This window comes from Sebastes fasciatus, chromosome 9 (genome assembly GCF_043250625.1).
Source record: "Sebastes fasciatus isolate fSebFas1 chromosome 9, fSebFas1.pri, whole genome shotgun sequence".
In the NCBI taxonomy this organism is placed as follows: domain Eukaryota; kingdom Metazoa; phylum Chordata; class Actinopteri; order Perciformes; family Sebastidae; genus Sebastes; species Sebastes fasciatus.
In genome coordinates this window covers 2,857,304-2,877,270 of record NC_133803.1, presented here as the reverse complement: position 1 = coordinate 2,877,270, position 19,967 = coordinate 2,857,304, and the positions used below count along the sequence as shown (strand labels likewise).

At 40.9% G+C, this 19,967-nt stretch overlaps 1 protein-coding gene across 3 annotated transcripts in view; it reads right to left on the bottom strand.

The window, feature by feature from the left end:
* LOC141773452 (bone morphogenetic protein receptor type-1A-like) overlaps positions 1-19,967 on the bottom strand; it is an 83,551-nt gene that overhangs the window by 4,866 nt on the left and 58,718 nt on the right. For 2 of the 3 annotated variants that reach the window (XM_074645323.1, XM_074645322.1), the window contains 9 exons: positions 11,324-11,486; positions 11,041-11,143; positions 7,688-7,787; positions 7,510-7,597; positions 7,165-7,300; positions 5,703-5,895; positions 4,407-4,704; positions 2,740-2,915; positions 929-1,059 (listed from right to left, as the gene is read on the bottom strand). In XM_074645323.1, coding sequence (XP_074501424.1) covers positions 929-1,059; positions 2,740-2,915; positions 4,407-4,704; positions 5,703-5,895; positions 7,165-7,300; positions 7,510-7,597; positions 7,688-7,787; positions 11,041-11,143; positions 11,324-11,486 — 1,388 coding nt within the window. The remainder of the gene's footprint in view (positions 1-928; positions 1,060-2,739; positions 2,916-4,406; positions 4,705-5,702; positions 5,896-7,164; positions 7,301-7,509; positions 7,598-7,687; positions 7,788-11,040; positions 11,144-11,323; positions 11,487-19,967) is intronic. The other variant, XM_074645324.1, reaches the window with a different exon arrangement.

The window sequence follows — 19,967 nt, the reverse complement described above, 5'->3', positions numbered from 1 at the left end:
TATCTGTTCAAAATGAACCTTTAAAGGGAGATGTGTCAAGTATTTAATACTCTTATCAACATGGGAGTGGACAAATATGCTGCTTTATGCAGATGTATGTATATATTTATTATTGGAAATCAATTAACAACACAAAACAATGACAGATATTGATCCAGAAACCCTCACAGGTACTGCATTTAGCATAAAACAATATGTTCAAATCATAACATGGCAAACTGCAGCCCAACAGGCAACAACAGCTGTCAGTGTGTCAGTGTGCTGACTTGACTATGACTTGCCCCAAACTGCATATGATTATCATTAAGTGGGCATGTCTGTAAAGGGGAGACTCGTGGGTACCCATAGAACCCATTTATATTCACATATCTGGAGGTCAGAGGTCAAGAGACCCTTTTGAAAATGGCCAGTTTTTCTTTGCCAAAATTGTGAATAGTTGGAACGTTATTTAGCCTCCTTCATAACAAGCTAGTATGACATGGTTGGTACCGATGGGTTCATCAGGTTTTATAGTTTCATATGATGCCAGTATCTTCACTCTAGCTTTAAAAGCCCGTTACAACCTCCAAAAGATTGATTGTGTTAATGCATTAAAGATATTAGTGGTGAATTTGCGTTAAGGCGTTATTATGGCGTTAACTTTGACCGCCCTAATGATGTTATATATCAGCAGTAAACACAAAGTACAGCTGAGGCTGAAGAGATGGCATTCGTTTTGCAGATATTTGGTCATAAACCAAAGTAGAACTGCAACAATTAGTTGAGTTAATCGATTATCGATCGAAAAAAAAATAATCTGCAACTGATTTTTAAAGAAAATTCTGTTTTTTTTCTCTTGTTTATGTCACAATAAAGGTCATATTTTGGGGTTTTGGAGTGTTGATCGAAGAAACGAGACATTTGAAGATGAATCTATATCGAGTCTCACCTCGTCACTGTTCCAGCGGTTGGACACTGTGGGCCGCAGTCCTTTAACGCAAACCACCTCCAGCATGTCTTCATAAGACGGGTCAGAGGGCACCATCTCATAATACGGCAGCTGGTAGTCCTCCACAATACCTGAGCAGAGAGAAGAAATACAGTTTCTTACACAAATACTTCTGTTCACAAAAATCAAAAAAAAAGGTAAAGTTTACAAAACTTATTAAAACAAAACTATTGGATTTACATTGCCGAATAATCAGCTAATTGTTTGGTCGATAAAATGTCAGATAAATGTCCACCGAGCTCAGTTTGGCATCTTCACATCTTGTTTTCATCAAAACTCCAAAGAGGTTCAGTACTGTCAAATAAGACCGAAACTGTCACATTCAAGACGCTCAGAACAGCTCGTTTTAAATATTAGTTTCATTTTTGACATTAAAAAAATTGTTGCTGATGAATTCTTTGTTAATCAACTTAATCTATTCACAGTCTAATAGTTTCAGCTGTACAAGGAGGAACCTTTGTTTATTCCTAAATTCAGTCAACTCAGTTTTCTGTTATGCTTTCAATTATTATAACATTGTTTTCTTTAAGGCGGGGTTGTCATTCCTTTGATTTTATAAAATATCTTAATATGTGAGAAAGGTTTGCCAAACTAATGTTTTAATGTTATTTTGTTAAAGATGGAAATAGAGGTCCTGAGCTGTCTGCAGTAACATGTTTTCACCAGCAGGTGGAGCCACTTCATTCAATAAAACAACCGACTGAACTTCTGCTCTGTGCAGATATCTTCACTGTCCAATCACAGCTGAGTATTAAACTACAAAATATCTTCACTGTCCAATCACAGCTGAGTATTAAACTACAGAATATCTTCACTGGCAAATCACAGCTGAGTATTAAACCCCAGAATATCTTCACTGTCCAATCACAGCTGAGTATTAAACTACAGAATATCTTCACTGGCAAATCACAGCTGAGTATTAAACCCCAGAATATCTTCACTGTCCAATCATAGCTGAGTATTAAACTACAGAATATCTTCACTGGCCAATCACAGCTGAGTATTAAACCACAGAATATCCGAAAATGACAGAAATGTGTTGTGACACTAAATTAGGGATGAAACTAACGATTATTCTCTCTATTGATTAGTCTGACGAAAACTAATCTGCAACTATTTTGATGATCAAATAATTGTTTCAGCTTCTGAAATGTGCATATTTGATATTTTACCATCATATATATTTTACAGACATTTCATAGACATTTTACAGACAAAAAAGGTCTTCAGTAATTTTTCAAGAAAAAACAAAACAAATATTCTCTGGTTTCAATTTGATGCTTTGTGATGTGAGAAAATAAAAAATCTAGTTTAAAAAAATAGTTTTTGACCTTTTGGTCTGACAAAACAAGGAAATTAAAGTCATCATGGCTTCTGAGAAGTTATGTTTTCACAATCTTTTAATATTTGAGAGATTAATCGATAGTGAAAATAATATATATAGTTGCCTAAATAAAATATAAAGTTGCTTATTCCCAATTAATCATTTAATTTGTGAAATATTATATAAACTGTGGAAAACTGGCTTCATAACATCTTTAATTAGCTCGCTTTGTCCGACTAACAGTCCAAACCTTAAAATATTCAATTTACTGTCATTTATGACAAACAAAAAACAGAAAATCATATCTGAGAAGCTGAAACCAGAAAACTTTTGGTGTTTTTGCTTGAAAAACGGTTGATAGTTGTCAGTTTATTTTCTGTTATTCGACTAATCGTATTAGTTAATACTGGTGTGTGTGTGTGTGTACCTCCGGTGACGCAGCGTCTGGCCATCTCCCAGATGACGAGGCCGTAGCTGTACATGTCGGCCATGATGTAAGCCTGGAAGTGGTTCTTGTTGAGGCTCTCGTCCAGGACCTCGGGGGCCATGTAGCGCCTCGTCCCCACCCGGGTGCTTAGAGGGACGTCCACCTCGTTAGTGTCACTACGGCAACGCAGACCAGAGTGCTGTCAGTCACATGCTGAGGTCACTGTAGTTTATACGGTGAATTCAAGTTCTAATAATATTAAGAATAAACACCTTTAAACTACCTATTGTATAAAAAGTGAAAAACGAGCCGTAGATAACCTGTTTCCACTTTTATGAGAAATCAATCTTGAATTTTGGGAGAATATTATTTTGGAAAATAGTTGTGGATCAGAGTCTCTGCTGTCTAACATCAAACGTCATAAAAACACAATAAAAATCACATTAAAGAGCAATTTAAGAATAATCTATTCATCATTTCCACAGTGAGGAATTAAACAGATGTGATTTTAAATACAAGGTTGTTTACAGTATGTGGCATTGATATGTTGTAGGGATGCACCGATACCACTTTTTTTCAGACCGAGTACAAGAACAAGTATTTACATTTAAACTTGTATCGGTACTCGCCGATACCGAGTACCGATACCAGTACTTCTCTGTGCCAAAAGACCCTCGTTAACAGCCAGCTGGAGGGTGTGAGGGGCGTCAGGGGTCTGTGGCGTGTCTGCGACCCACCCGACCCGTCTTGAAACACAGACCAAGTAGTCTAAGGCACGCGCGAGTCAGAGGGTGCAAGCAAAACCCTGTGGCGCAGTGAAAGTGAGGGCTGATGCGCGCCGGCTGAGGTGGGATCCCGGCCCAGTGGGGTCGGGCGCAGCGCCGTAAAGTGGTATCGGTGCCGTTGTATCGGAGCCGTTTTGCTAGTTCCCGATACTGGTATCGGTGCATCCCTAATATGTTGTTTTATTTATTTATGCGTGACACATCTGTGATGATCTACACAGAACACATGGTATGTGGATTGATGCTGAACCAAACTTTTAGCCGTACACCGTTAGAAACATGTGCTGCGGTTAGCATAATAAGCCGATTGGCGAGTCGGTCACACTGTGGCGAGTGCAAATGAAACACCGGCGCTGGAAGACGGCGACTGCAGGTTCCCGCTCAGCTACAGCAGCAACAGAGAGAGAGTTGTGTATAAGATAAGGACGGTGTGTCGGCGTCGCTTCACCGTTGTAGGTGATGTGAATGGAAACACATCAAACATGGATCTTATGATTCACAGCATAAGAGATGCTTTTCAGTTTTAGAGCCTATATTGTGACCTGTTGCCTTCTGGGAAAGTGTTTGTTCAGTGTTCATACAGAAGTGTTTGAAATGTTCCTTATTTTTATCATGAAATTAGTTTTAAAAAGTTGCCAGGGGGCAAAATGCACAAACAGATCCTCATGCTTTGTTTTTTTTCCCGCTGTACCAACCTCACACCAAACCGGGACTCCTAAACCAGGGTATGAACCCAACTGTGACTTCTGTGTACCGCTACACCCCAAATACAAACATCAACAACAACAACAACAAAGCTATCAGGTTACACAAATTAAAATTTAAAAACTAAAACTAATAAGCAACAACGTGCTGTGTTAACAATGCGACCCTACAGCATACCTGTTGAACTTGACGGCGAGGCCGAGGTCGGCGATGCAGCAGGCGCCGTTCTTCTTGATCAGGATGTTCTTGCTCTTCAGGTCTCGGTGGGCGATGGCCGGCTTGCCCTGCGTGCCGTAGATCTCGGTGTGCAGGTGACAGAGGCCGCAGGCGGCGGAGTACGCCAGCCGCAGAAGAGTCTGCGTGTCCAGCGTGGTCAGCTTCAGGTAGTCGTACAGAGAGCCGTTCTCGTGGTAGTCGGTGATGAGGAAGAGCTGCGTGAAGGCGCCGGTACCTTTAATGTCAGCCGCGATGAAGCCTGCAGGACGGAGAGAGATGATTGACAGGTCAGACCTCCAATGATGAGGGAACGTTGTAAAAAAAACTTCAAGAAACTTGATCCAGTTAGTCCACAGTAGTATGTACAATTTGATATAAAGTACCGTAGGCTGCATTATATGTATGAAAGGCTTTATACAAATAACGTGTATTATTATTAGGGAAGGGTATTGTTAGGATTTTATCAATTCTACTACTCTCAACGGTATTCCTTATCGGTTCTTTTTCATAAATAAATGATTGCTTTTTAATATAATACTTAAAAAAAGAATAAATTCACAACAGGATTTTAATTTATTTATACTTTAAATATAACTAAATGTTGTTTTAGAGCAGAAACAGTCATTTTAACAAAAGCAAAATCACTATATAAACTAATAAATAATATTCCTGAGTGAAGTTAAGAAAAAAGCTTATCAATACTAATAATAATTTAGCACCAGTAACCGTTTAATATTGGGTTTCGGTACCCATTACTAATTATTATTATTATTATAGCATGCATGTCCAACTGCTCAGTAAAAAAAATTTCTAAAGTATTTACCAACAGATCCATTCAAATCTGTAAAGTATGAAAATCAAAGGGACGGCCAGTTTCCTGTGTCATGGTAGGAGAGACACACACACACACACACACACACACACACACACACACACACACTTCCTCTCTAAATGAATTACTGCGTCTACAGTACATCAGAACGCTGTCTGTCTCTGTTTAAAAGTGTGTCGCCGTCGTGTCTCATCAGTCTGACAGACGACAGCCAACGCTCGCCATCATTAGTTTAAATCATCAACCAAATTAAAAATCAATCGAGGTATTGATCGGTCCTGGAGTCCTGCAGTCTTCGTCTGGGGCTTCGAGATCACCGTTCACATTTTCATGCTGATGTTTCCAATCAAAGGAAAGTTTCAAAATGTTTCAAATCAGTCTAGATTCATAAAGGTGAAATATAAGAGATGGATGTGATTTGGTACCGAGGATGTTTTCGTGTCTCATCAGGACCGTCTGGTAGATCTCCGTCTCTCTGAACCAGCTGGCTTCCTCTCGGGTGAAGAAGACTTTGACAGCGACCTTCTCTCCCCTCCAGCGGCCCAGCCACACCTCGCCGTACCTCCCCTTACCGATCTGACGCACCATCTGGATCTGCTTGGCAATGGTCCGTTGCACCTGAGCGGGAAAGAGAGGAAGACAAACAGTGGGGAGAGAGAGAGAGGAGGTTTAATGATGAGTGGAAGTGTTATTAATATTGTTACCAGCTGCGACAGCGACGCTGGTATTGTTTTCATCTAGTGAGTCTGTGTGTGTCATTGTTGGAAAATGTGCTCCTGGAGACACCTACGTATTGGAACGGAAACTACCACAGAAGCTGTGTTTATATTTGTGTTTGCGCGATAGAGTGATCAAGTTTAACTTTAGAGTCGAAACTTGGATAAAATGTTGGGTGGGTGAAAAAAATTTAGTCAATTTTTTTTACAATTTTAGATTTTTTAATGCCAGAATCAATATAATGGTTTCACTTGAGTCTATGTGGAGGTAGAAGGAAGCTACCTTTTATTGTTGTAGTCTGAGTAACATGACATCCGTTTCAAGACCAAAACAAAGCCGAAGCGATTGGATTATATTGACCAGTAGTTTAAAACATTACATGTCCCTTATAAATTAAAAAGAAAATACCACTAATCTGTGAGGGAAATGTCTTTATTTTTTAATTCCTGACAATGATCCTGATATATTTGACTTCAGGACATCTCTGACTACAGACATGCTGAAAATCAAACATTTTTACTGGATTAATTTAGATATTTTCCAAAATAAAAGTCCCTAGAAGTGCATGATTCAACTTTTTCCCATGGTCTAGTGTTAAAAAAGTTAACAAAAATCACAATAAATCATAATGTCGAATCCGAATACATATCAAATCGGTACCCATTTATCGTGATAGTATCGAGTCGGTAGATCAGCGTATCGTCTCAGCCCTAATACAGATGGACACTTTTTTCTTCTAATTTTGAATTGATCAGAAGTTTTTCTGCAGTTCTCAACACAGAAGTATTTGAGATGTATTCAATTTATAATGTGCATTAATATGTGTTGGGGATGGGTCATGATTTGAAAAATCATTAAATTATTAAAAAAAAAACCTCACTTATAAAAACTCACAAAAACTGTCTTGGTTAATCTTTCCACAGATCCAACAATTTGGTGGAAATAAAATAAACCCTCGATCATCGCATCTGATTTGAAAATGTACCGGTTCTACACACTGTTTGCCCCACTGTCTCTCAGAGGAGGGTGGCGATCTTCGAAGAATGGTCAAATAGTTCACAGCGATTATAGAATCATATTTTGCTTGAAATACCCATCCCTAATATGTGTGTAGTTTTATGTAATTAATGTGTATGTGTGTGTCCTCCAGGTGCAGTACTGTGTCCTTACCAGCAGGGGGAGCCCGGAGCCACTGCCGGAGCTCTGTGATTGGTGGATGAGGTCTTTGAGTGACTCTCCAACAGGAATGAAGACCTCCTGCTCCAGATCCTTGTGATACCGCTGACGCTCACTCTGCCATTTATACCTGACACACACACACACGGAATTACATTTCTAAATGCAGAATAACAGAGAGTTTAATCTGCTGTATTACAACAAGTCACTTCTACCTGAGTGACCACAGGTAAACAGTCTTCTTTATTAAAGGTTGCATGGCATACAAGTGTTGAAATGATGATATTCAAGGCCTTGAGATCCTTTTAGGTCTATGAGGTGCTGAGGATGATGTCCTACCTGTAGTAACAGACCACGGTGACACAGATCAGAGTGCAGCAGCAGACCGTCATGGAGATGAGGAAGGCCAGCCAGTGGGGGCTGCCTTCTGGAAGACAAAACACTGGAGGTTAAACTCAGGTCGACATTCACCTGATAAACACCTGAATCTCTCCACTGTGAGGAGTGTGAATGTTACCGGCGGGGGCCTGAGGGGGGAGGGTGGGCTGTAAGTCTCTGTTGCAGAGGTCAGTGTTGCAGCACTCGATTGTCCTCCTGGTCTGAGCATTGGGAGAGTCCTGTCAATCAAAGCAATCATACGGTCAATCAATGAAACCTCCTGCCACGTCATCTGTCTCACACCTGACAGGAACAGACCAGAGTTCGTATTTATCAAGTGTCTCGGAGGAGGAGATCACTCTTAACTGGTCAAAAGTCTCAGAGTGACACAAATTTGGTTCTACTTTTAGACCTACAAGACACCTTTTCCTTTTTTTTGGGAAATGACCTCTTTCTCTGCCAAAACTTCAGAGAGCTGCAGAGGAATCTTAACCAGTTAGGAGTTGCCCGGAGATGTCGTTCAGGCAGAGACAAACATATATTCAGAGCGCTGTGAGCTCATTAAAAGATAACATTTTGGCAAAACATTTTTAAAAACATATTATAAATCACAACTATTATCAGAGAATTACATCACATCATCATATCAGAATTTCCCTTTTTATGGCTGAGAATATCATAAAATAGAAACGTCGCACGACGATGTTCTTGTGTTTCAAATACATGGGCCAGATGTGGCCATCGAAGAGGCCGGGGGGGTCTGGCATCGTGTAGTTCCTAGAGCACCTCCTCTTTTTGCATTCTTCATATGGGATGGAAATAAAGTAACGTTGGTTCAGCACGTCGATCAAAGGTTCGTAGGTGTAAAGCAGAAAGCCCTCCACAATAAGGATGTGCGAGTCTCCTCCTCCTCCTCCTCCTTACGGTCAGACTTTGGGACGATCTCAGTATCCAGGGTGGTATTGACGCCGTGAGACTTCTCAAACTTCACTGGGTTGTCCAACCGTGCGTAGATCGTACTCATCATGGCGTCCATGTCTTGTAAGAATGGTCCTTGTTCTCAAAGTCAGCTTCATAAATTACTCTCTACTCAGAGGTCGGAGTATTTTTAGACGTAGTTTAACTTTCAGCACAAGGACGGTTTTAAAATGTAAAAGCCTTAAGATTAATTAAACAGCAGATGCCGCAACATTATTTAGTTAAACCAAGGTCCCTTCATATTTTCCATTTCCAAATTCCAGACTTTTCCAGACTCAAGTTTCCAGTCTTCTCGGTAGATTTCTTTAGACCATATTGACTTTGTGACTCGGGGAGGAGGCTGGGACAAGATTTTACACAAAGTTTGCATCCAGCTCTCTTTTCCCATTTGGAATTGTTCAGCAACCAGGCTTTGTATTTGGGATTGTCAAGCCGGCCCGGAGAAAACCTGCGTTTACCCATTGTGGCCGTTCAGTTCACAGCCCTAGATGGAGAGGCCTCCATCTCAATGTGGGCAGTAATTTTAACATTAATACAGTTTTTGCGGTATAAAGAGAATCTGATGATGCTGGAGACCTTCAAGACATAGTGGATGACAGTTTGTATCAGCTCGTCACCACTGCACTGAATCAAAACAAGAACGGCCAGGTAAACTGATGTGAGTTGGAACACTAGTCCCAGTTTGTCACGTTCACGATGAGCCAATCAGATTTCAACAAAAATTAGGATCAGTCCAAATTGGGAGGGGCCGCTTGTCTCCCCCCTTAATATTGAAAGTATTAGATTGGCCCACTCTGACTCTGCGCTGTCAGCCTGCAGTTACTGCTAGGGATGTCGCAAGAACCGATACTTCAGTACCAAGTCAATGCCAAATTTCTAAAAATGTGACGGTACTCTTTTTCTACAGTACCGACGGTACCGTACGATGCCTGCAGGGTCCGAAGTTACCACCCACCAAGCGCCAAATGCGGCTGATTCTGTCCTCTGCTCTCTGTCTTTGATACACACACACACACACACACACACACACACACACACACACACACACACACACACACACACACACAAGCGCCATGCAGCAGCGAGATCCGGCGATGCAGAGATCCTCTATGTTCGAGAAGAGGATTCACTCGTGTGGAAAAAAACTGAACTGAACAAACTGAATTTCTATCTTTCGTTGCTTATTGTTAAATCTCTGAAAAATGTTTTTTTTTTATTGAACTCTGGACTCTGTATTTCCGGTGAATGTTATTGGGACTTGCATTTGATTATCTTACACACCAGAACGACTTAGTTTGAACCAATCCAACAGCATCCAATCAAGTTTCAGGAGAAAAGCATGAAGAACTAACGTTATGTTACTGAGCACCAGATGGATCCAGTTACTCTGCTGTTAAAATTACGTTACATTTGGTGAAGAGCTCATATGGCTTGTTTAGGACTGGAGACCTGAGTTGGGACTTGAGTCACAGACTAGAAACTTACTTGTGACTTGCAAAACAATGACTTGGTCCCACCTCCGGTAGCCTATACCCAATGAAATGTCACCATGTCAGTGAATTTAAACTACTACTTGCAATCTGAGGAGATATAGATATATCTATATATCTATATCTATATCTATATCTACCTATATATAGATATAGATATATATCTCTATGTGTCTATATATATATATAGATATATATATAGACACATGTACACATTACATGGGATTTTTTTTTTTACTGTGGTATCAAATTTGGTATCGAGAATCGTGGAAATTCCCCTGCTATTGGTATCGACTACTAGATTTCTGGTATTGTGACATCCCTAGTTACTGCTATTGGTTACTTTTTATTTCTATATTATTATTGTTATTTTGCTTAGAATCAAAACTTGGCCCACATTTCGCTGCCCTTGCCATAGTGCCACCCTATGCAACTGCCTAGTTTGGCAATATGGACGCGTTGGCCGTGGCGTACAGGCGTAGAGGCAGCTCTGCGTAGGAGTGTGCGTTCAGTCGCACGCCATAGCCTACTTCTTGCCTTGCTTTCGACGACATCAAGCTTGCTCTGGCCCGCGCTCAGTCACACAGTAGTAATAAACATTTTGGCTGCACTGGCTGCTCCAAACGCCACGAAAAACACTCTGCTCGTATGATCAATTTACTTTTAGAAATTCTGAATTTCATATTTTAGAAAACAGAATAGGGGCAACAGTCTAGAAACAGAACCGTTTTTTTCCATTATCTCTCTTCTTTTTTCCATACTTTTCCAGACCTGGAAATTACATAAAACAAATTCCATACTTTTCCATACTGCGTAGGAACCCTGTTAAACGAATGACTCAATTCTGTTTCTGAGAAAAAAATGTTGAGGTAAGAAACTGACACTTCAGTTGCAGATGAATCAAAGCTGAACTATTAAGTTGACTTGTTATATGTCGACCTTGAATAAAATGTATAAATCTTGTTGTTTTTTCTGTGTAAGTAAACATATACGTGTGTGTGTGTGTGTGTGTGTGTGTGTGTACCTTGCACTGGAAGTGTGAGCCTTCATACTTCATGCAGCCAGAGGTGAGAATGGCCTCGCCTTGCTCATCCTCCTCGATGATGGCGAAGCACTGACCGTTGGTCCTGAGGAGACACACAGATCAGTCATATGGATCAATAACAACGATTTTAAACTTTTATGGCTGATCAGCTGCTATTCTACTGTCCTCAGGGCTCGACTGGACTGTTTTGGGGCCTTTAGTAAGATTTCATCACCCTTTCTACCATGGGTTTACGGTATTCTTCTCTGCTGTCTCTACTCACTGGCAGGTATTGTTGGTGGCGTCCTCTGGACAGTGTCCGGAACAGTAGCAGGTGAGGAAACGGGCGGCGTCCTCGGGTGGAATGGTCGAGTCCTCACCGGGCCGCCGAGCCTCGGGTTTCACCCCTGTCCCCTGCAGGACGTGGTCCGGGTTCTGACCTGCAGCTGGAAGGGGAAACAGGAATAGAGTCAGACTGAGGTTTAAACAAACAAACAACAAAAGTGTCTGTGTATTTTATTGAATGTTTCAAATGAAGAAAGAGACTTCATTCTTCAAATATTACTGGAAAATAAGGAGACACAATCTTATCTAATTTAATAATCTTAATTCAAATTCAAGTCCAGAGCCCAATCCCAATGTCCACACAGATTCACAGACTTTGAGGTGCATTCCCGCAAAGTCCATGAGGGGTTAGGGCTGTCCCGCCGTCAAATCGCCAAGTCCTTGAGGTAGGGGTGTCGCGGTATTAAAAACATGAAAATAGTAATATCGTGTAAATAATCCAGCCACGATATATCGGGTTTAACAACAACAACGGCATTTAGCTCTTGGTTTAGCTATTTCTCTTTTGTGTTCTCCCGCACGCAGTAAATAAAAGCTTGCCGCAGACATGACGTCATACACGTGCGCCACAAACAGACTATAAAGTAAACACACCACAAGCAAGTGCACGTCTCGTCTTCGTGATTATGTCAAAATGGCGACGAATGAAAAGGCGATACTTTATCGCCCTGCTAAAAACGTAAACTCTAAATTCTTCGGGTTGCACAAGAAAAACAAAGTGTTTCTTGATACCGCTCCAGTGTGCAGGGAATGTGGAGCTACAGTAGCCAAAGGAGGCAATACTTCAAACATGACACTGTAGAGCGAGGAAGTTGTAATGTTAGCATAGCTAAACATGTCAGTTGAGTTCTAGGAGCACAACGTTAGCATATCTTGGTTAGTGAATGACTATGTGAGCTAGCCAGCTGGAGCTGGGTGGTGTTGGCTAGCTCGGACCCCGCCGGTGATAGTGAATGACTATGTTAGCTAGCTAGCTAATTTATGTGCTAAGTAAAGTTAGCTAACTTAATTGAGGTCTGTTCAACAAGACAGTGACAGCTGGTACTTTTCTTGTGGTCAGGCAGCAGCATCCAAGAAATGTGAGAAATCATCAGGGAGGGAGAAAGGAGCAGGTCAGCTCAGCCTGTTTATTCTCTTCTATATGTTTATTCAGTTCAGACACTCTCTCTGACATGTAAAACACACTGCTATCTGTTGTTTTGGAAAGAAAACAAACAAACGTTGGACCAAATAAAGTTAAAGATGTATTTTAAGTGATTGCGTAATTTTTCCAATGATATCGCGATAATGTCGTTATCGTGATATTTTTTGCCGTGATGATCGTATTGAGAAAAATGTATATCCTGACAGCCCTACCTCGCAGACATTTTCACTATCATTTCACAAACACTTTCCGTAAGTCCACATTTCTGCAGACTTTGCCTGAGGGAATTACCCACAATTCATAGCATTGTGACGTTAAACACAGGGTTACCACGGTTACCATGGGAAACCCGGAGGCGTAAATAAAAAAAGGTAAACAGAGGACGGCACATGGGTGTTCAGTCAGGCATATTCAAATTTACACAGGAACATGATCTAGTCTCGTAAGGCGAGAGCCCGGAAGACGTTCACGTAGGCAGCAAAAACCTAAAATAAAAACCCACAATTGGCTTTGTCAAGGTAACTTGATATGTCGCCGTAAAGTGCTGTCCCATTAATATTTATGCCATTTCAAGCCCTCGCAGCCTCTCACACTCAACCATTTACCAGGTGACGTCAGTCTAGTCCCTGAGGGTTCAGGGAAGCTGCTTGACATCCTCCTGGATCCACCTTCTCACATACAGTATGTTCACATTATATGTATTAATTTTTGTCATATGGATTGTCTATATTGTATTTTCATTATGTTGTTACTCTGTACACATGACATCTATTGCACGTCTGTCCATCCTGGAAGGGGGATCCCTCCTCTGTTGCTCTTCCTGAGATTTTTTCCATTTTTTCTTTTTCCCTGTTAAAATTTTTTTTTTTTTTGGGGGGGGGGGGGGCTCTCACTTATCTGATGAGAGGGTCACACTGTAAAGGACAGAGGGTGTCATATTCTATACAGATTGTAAAGCCCCCTGAGGCAAATTTGTGATGTGTGATTTTGGGCTATACAATGGTAAATGGACTTGCATTTATATAGAGCTTTTCTAGTCTTCCGACCACTCAAAGCGCTTTACGTTACATGTCAGCATTCACCCATTCACACACACATTCATACACTGATGGCAGTGGCTGCCGTGCAAGGAGTCAACCTGCCCATCAGGATCTCATCTAAATACTCATTCACACATCAACATGTGACCGGAGCAGCCGGGGATCGAACCACCGACCTTCCGATTAGTGGACGACCTGCTCTACCCTCTGACTTGACTTGTCTTCAGGGCTTAAGGACTCTGGGGGCAGAGTGGAGAGCTGGGAGAACAGACTTCAGGTTAGATTTATCAGTGACTCCTCCTGCTGGAGGTGAAACATTCCTCCTCTATCAGCAGAACAACAGGAGGGGGAGGAGGTCCATATAAGGACCACAGGCTATTTATACTGCACCAACAACTGGGAGTGTGTCCCGTCATAATCTTTACATTTTAGGCAGATCAGGGGTCAGAGGTCACAGCACGCAGGTAAACGGGAATTCCCCTTCCCCCTTTACATTTTTAAGGCAGGGTCGGTAATGTTGAGAAACTATCAAGAGTACGCTAGATTTATAAAAATAATCTAACTGAAAAACCCAGTCCAGTGTTGCCAATTCTTTTCCAATGAAATTTGCTAGCAGCACGAGCTCCAAAAGTCTCTAAATCTAGTCGGCTGACAGTCTTTCCCTTCAGGCCTCCCTCCAAAGCCACTCCCCCAAAACGATCACAATGAACATAAACAACGAACATGGCTATAGTTACTACTCACAGCTGTCACGCTAGCAGCTTATGGAAGACTGTATGTTTGAGTTGGGGCTGGGCGATATGGAGAAAATCAAATATCATTAGATTTTTTGACCCAATACCTCGATATCGATATTGCGACGATATTGTAGGGTTCACTATTGGGGTTTATACAAACTATTTACACAATCAAATCTTTGATAAATAATCATCAGTAATGTGGATACAATGACTAAGTGGGTAAAGGCAAATAATAAAACAACTAGAACAGTCTGCTAAGTTCAGAGAGTGACATCACTTTACTGTATGCAGCCGTTAAAACCAGGAAAAGACAACACTTATACCACATTACCATATCCAAAATCTAAGATGAGATCTTAGATCTTATATCGATATAAGGTCTAAATATTGCCCAGCCCTAGTGTGAGTGTGTGCAGGCAGGCAACTAACCCGTCCAATCATTTCATTTGGGCCAAATGAAATGATTGGACGGGCTTATTACAATACAGCGACACCTACCAATACCGGACTATTTTCTTTATTTGTCAGAGCATTTGATTTATTGATTGCTGTCAGGATGTAATGAGAATTTCAACTAATATAACAAAAATGGATTTGAACAGCACTACCAACCCTTCCTTTAACTGTAATTCATTTAATTCTATTGGTTTAACCTCATTGTATTCTTACAGGTTGTTATTAGAACCGTGTGCCTCATTTTATTCATTTGTCTTCTATCGTTAATGCTTGGGCATGATTTTATGACTATTTTAACACTACATTTTACTTTACCAATTCATTTCATTAGTTTTTCTCTCTGCTTTCTTTTTGTTCATACTTATTCTCTATTTTCCCCCCTTTCTTCCGTGTTTTTTTAGTCTTCTTTCTCTTTTTTTTATACGCATATTGCATCATTGGGAATCTTGGATGTACACTTGAGGAAAATAATACAAATTATGAATCGCAAAGAAAAATATTTAATTATTCCAGCTAACAGACTCTAATAATCCTCCATGTTGGACAACAACTAACGATTATTTTCAACATCTGCCGATATTTTCAGATTAAATTTCCTTGTCTGTAAAATGCCAGTATCGATAATCAGTTTATAGTCATATAAAACAGAGAAAAGGCAGAAAATGAGCACATTAAAGGAGCCGGTGCCAGCAAACACTTGGCTAGTTGATTCATTTGAGCAATTCAGCTTTATCAGACAGAGACAATATTCTTTACAAGGTTTAACAAAGGAACACAGAAGTGAAGGGGTCAGACAGATAGGAGAAGTCTTAATCCCTACATCCCTTTGCCTTCTCATGCAGCTCTGTTCATCCCTCGCTTATCAGTCCACCTTAACTGCCTTCTTCTGTTTATCTCCAGTCCTCCTTTAATCCCTCTCTCCCTTCTCTCCTCCCTCATCTCCTTCATTCCTTAACCCTTATTTCTTTTACATACTCTCCTCGCTCTTTAAGCTCACAGGAAAAACACTCCGAGGTGTGCAGACGTGCATGTTGTCATGTCTGGACATGACCTACCTGCACAGCTACACTTTGAGCTGCCAGGTCGCCACGGCAACAGTCTGTCGGTCTGTCTGTGTCTGTTTCTCTACTACCACCACAGACATAAAAACTGAGCCTTGTGGTTCAGACATGGAGTTCCAGAGAGTCTAACAGGCATCGACTGTGACTCTGCAGACTGGAACGCAGACTCTGACTCATGTTTGACGGACATACAGAGGAGAAAAACAGAAGAAGACGACGAAAAGCGCCCGATGTCGCCTTGCAGCGACGCTTTGACGAGCCGAGTCGGCACATTAAAACTCTACGTCCACATTAAGCTGCGTCTTTTTCTATCCGTTTCAGCCATCTGTCCACACAAAACACACAAAAAAATAAGCTTTTACTAAACAGTTTCCGGAGTTTATAAATTGTAAAACTCCAGCTTGGTTTTTCAGTGTTTACGGTGAAAGCTGAGCATTTACTAAATGATTACATAAGCTGTCGTGTGAGTGTCAGAGGCTGGAGGTAAGTAAATCACCAACTAACTGACTAACTAAGTCAGTCAGTATGTAAGTAAGTCACCAACTAACTAACTAACTAAGTCACTAAGTAAGTAACACAGAGTTTAGCAGTTTCTGTCCGTTCCACCTCCCTCTCAGGCTTACGGCAGCTCTGATTGGCTAAAAAACTGTTGTGAGTGACTGGAGCGAGGAGGAAGGAGAAGTAAAGAGATGGTGGGTGTGCTGAGGCTGGAAATGGCTGCTCTTGTTTCTGTCTCCATCCACATGTGTGCTTAATTGTGCCGGCAGTCAGAGTGGAGACTGAGGTCTGGCAGAGAGCACGCTGGGTAATCAGACTCTTAAAGTCACAGCACTGCTTCAGACCGACTGTTTATTTACATCCAGCAGCAGCAGCAGCAGCAGCAGCAGCAGCAGCAGCAGCAGCAGCAGCAGCAGCAGCAGCAGCAGCAGCAGCAGCAGCAGCAGCAGCAGCAGCAGCAGCAGCAGCAGCAGCAGCAGCTGATAAACACTCTGACCTGTCAGCTGACGTCCTCTCTCTCATTTTAAACACTTGACCTGCAGGAGGAAACGGTGAACTGAACTGACGCTGACACTTTCAGGACGGAGCAGTCGGTGTGGTCCGCAGACACAAAGTTAGCCGCTCTGCTCTCATACAGAGAAACTTTACAACTGTGAGTTAGTCAACAATGACTCACCGTCTGCAAATATGTAGCTTATTAAAGTTGATGAAAGTAAAAAAGAAATCAACACAGCTGAAAAAATTAATCGAAAGAAATAATCCAATCATGGCTTCATTCTCTTCATTCTCTGCTCGCAGCTTCTTAAATGAGATGATTTGTTATGCTTTTCTTTGGCACGTTTATATTTCTAAACTTAATATCTTTAGGTTTTGCACTTTTGTTTGAACAAAATAAAATTTCACTTTGGGCTCTGTCCGGCCATTTTATACACAGGACATTTTATGGACAAAAAAAATAATAATAAAAAAAAATATTCAGCAGATTAATCAATAACAAGAACGATCATTAGTTGCAATCCAAGAAAAAACAAATACTAAATAAAAACACAGTACAGGAAAGCAAGTTAAGTAGATACATGGAAGAAAGTATAAAGGAAGGAATGTGGGTTAAAGCAGACTGGGGAGCGTTTGTTTTAGCTCCTGCTCCAGCTAACATTACTGCCAAGCAGCTGAAATATAGAGTGATATTGTGGGTTTGGCTGACGTCTGTCGCCTCACTGTGTTGAGCGATGCTCCTTCAGGTATATTTAGAGCGAGCAAGCGCGAGCCCGACGCTGACTTTTGTTGACTTAACGGCCACAGGTGTCGCTGCTAACAAGCCATTCTGAATCTTACAAACAGTCCCTTTAAAAGGTAAAGCAGCAAATCTGGAACCATGAAATGTTTGTTTTTTTTCATGAAAAATTAGTTAAACGATTTAAATTTAATTAATTGATTATATCTGCTTTGTATTTATTATGTGCAGTATATTCTTGAGTCAACATCATTGTAAATGAGAGCTTGCTCTCAATGATCTATCGTGATTAAATAAAGATTGAATATGAATATAATCAAAACAGTCGCTGATTCATATTTTGATTATTAAAGTGACAGTAGTCAGTATATTTTTGGCATCATTGGGCAAAAATCCCATAATAACTTTCCAGCATATTATAATTCAAGTGTTCTGAGAGAAAACTAGATTTCTGCTCCTCCTCATGGCTCTGTTTTCAGGCTTTAGAACATCTAGCCCATGACGGGAGACTTTGACCAATCACAGGTCATTTCAGAGAGAGAGCGTTCCTCTTGGCTGTGCTCTGGTCATGTGACCGGAATTTGGCGTTCGTTTACCAGATTTCACAAACTTTCGCATTTTACAGCTAAACCGTGCACTACAAGATGAATCTGAAAACATTTGAGGAGAGAAATAGACATTAACGTAACATAATATCGATTCATATTTGATCAGCGCTGCCTAGTTTGACCGTTCAATCGGAGTTTGCGAGTGATTGACAGCCGGCTCTCAGAGACGGCAGCTGGACAGCTGACCTCAGATCAGCTCTTACTGCTTGTTTTCCTCCGGTCTGGGAAATCTTGCAGATGCCTTTAGGAGGACCGGAGGATGCAGAGGAACATGATTTTTTTTCAGGTTACCTGTCTCATGCACTACTGTCAGGATATAGCGACCGTTTTATAAAAATAACTTTTTTTTTTTTTTTTTTTTAAATCATATTTGCTCCAATCTCGCCTACTTCAGCTTTAACTAATATATTACCATGTAAAATCATAATTTGTAAAGTGAGTAGTACCTCCTGCTGTTAGATTAATATAGTTTAGTAAAAAGTACAATACTATCCTCTGAAATGTAGCGTCATAACAATATAAAGTAGTATAAAAGGAAAATACTAAATAAATACAAATACCTTAAATTATACTTATGTACAGGATGTGCACTAAATGTGTCCGAGCTGCTGGCCAGAGAGCACCTGTTTTACCTCCTGGCCCGTCCCAGTTGCTGTTTTTAAAGAGTGTATGAAGGAGAGCCGGGTCAAATGCTATCTGAAAGTCATCGTTATCTTCTCCTCTGTGCTGGAAACGTACCTCACTCATTCTGAACTACCCTGAGGTGACAAACTCCACTCGTCTGGTACAGCACGCGTGGTAAAACAAACATGATCTGTAAACACTGTGACTTTACAGCAGGGCTAAGGACAGAGGTGTTGAAACTGGGGCACTGACATGAACTTCCTAAACTTTCCAAAACAATTAGTTGACTAATAGCTCACTCGTTTATTTTCCAGGAAATTAATCTGCAACTAATCTGATAATTGATCAGTTGTTTCTGTCTCCTACAATGTGAGGATTTGCTGTTTATCTCTTTTTTGTACCATAAACTGAATAAATGTGAGTTTTTGTCTGTTGGTCAACAAAACAAGCAACTGGAGACATCACCATTAGCTATTATAGCTGTATATTAGGAATGTTAATAATGAACTGTTTAACCGTTAACCGACATTAAGCATTTTAACCGAATAACGCTATCGGTTAAAAGAAATATTAATAATTAATTAAAAAGCTGAACAGCTCAGACGAGCGGCTCGTCTCTTTAAGGAGAAAAGCTGGTCCACCTTAACAGCCCAGCTTAAGAGGCGGAGCCGGAGATGCAGAATACAGGAAGTCGGCTCCGGTCTCTGGCTCGCTTGAGCGGAGGAGTTGTACTTTCGTAGCATTTATTCACCGACAAATGAACTGTACACACACTGTATCTTGCTGAAGTTACACCGGGCAGACAAAGTATCGTTAATCCGGGCAGACACACAGCTGACAACCTGCTAAACTAAATTAAATGTGCGGTGGAGACTTTTACTGGGAAAGTGGCTGCATGTCCGCGACACTACACGCAGCATCGTAGCTGCTAAGTTAACGCTCCCAGACGGTGAACTAGACTCCCGTCAACAAATATCTGTTGTGTTGAGCTGGTACACCGCTGCATGCGAGGCACACATCTTGTCGGTTAACGAGGGTCGGTTATCGGTATCAGCATCACATTTTTCAAAATTAGCATCCCTACTATATGTTACTCACAATATTTTTACATTTTACAGGCTAAATGAGCTGCAGCTCTAATACTTAAAACTTTTTTTTTTGGTTGTAGATGCTAGGA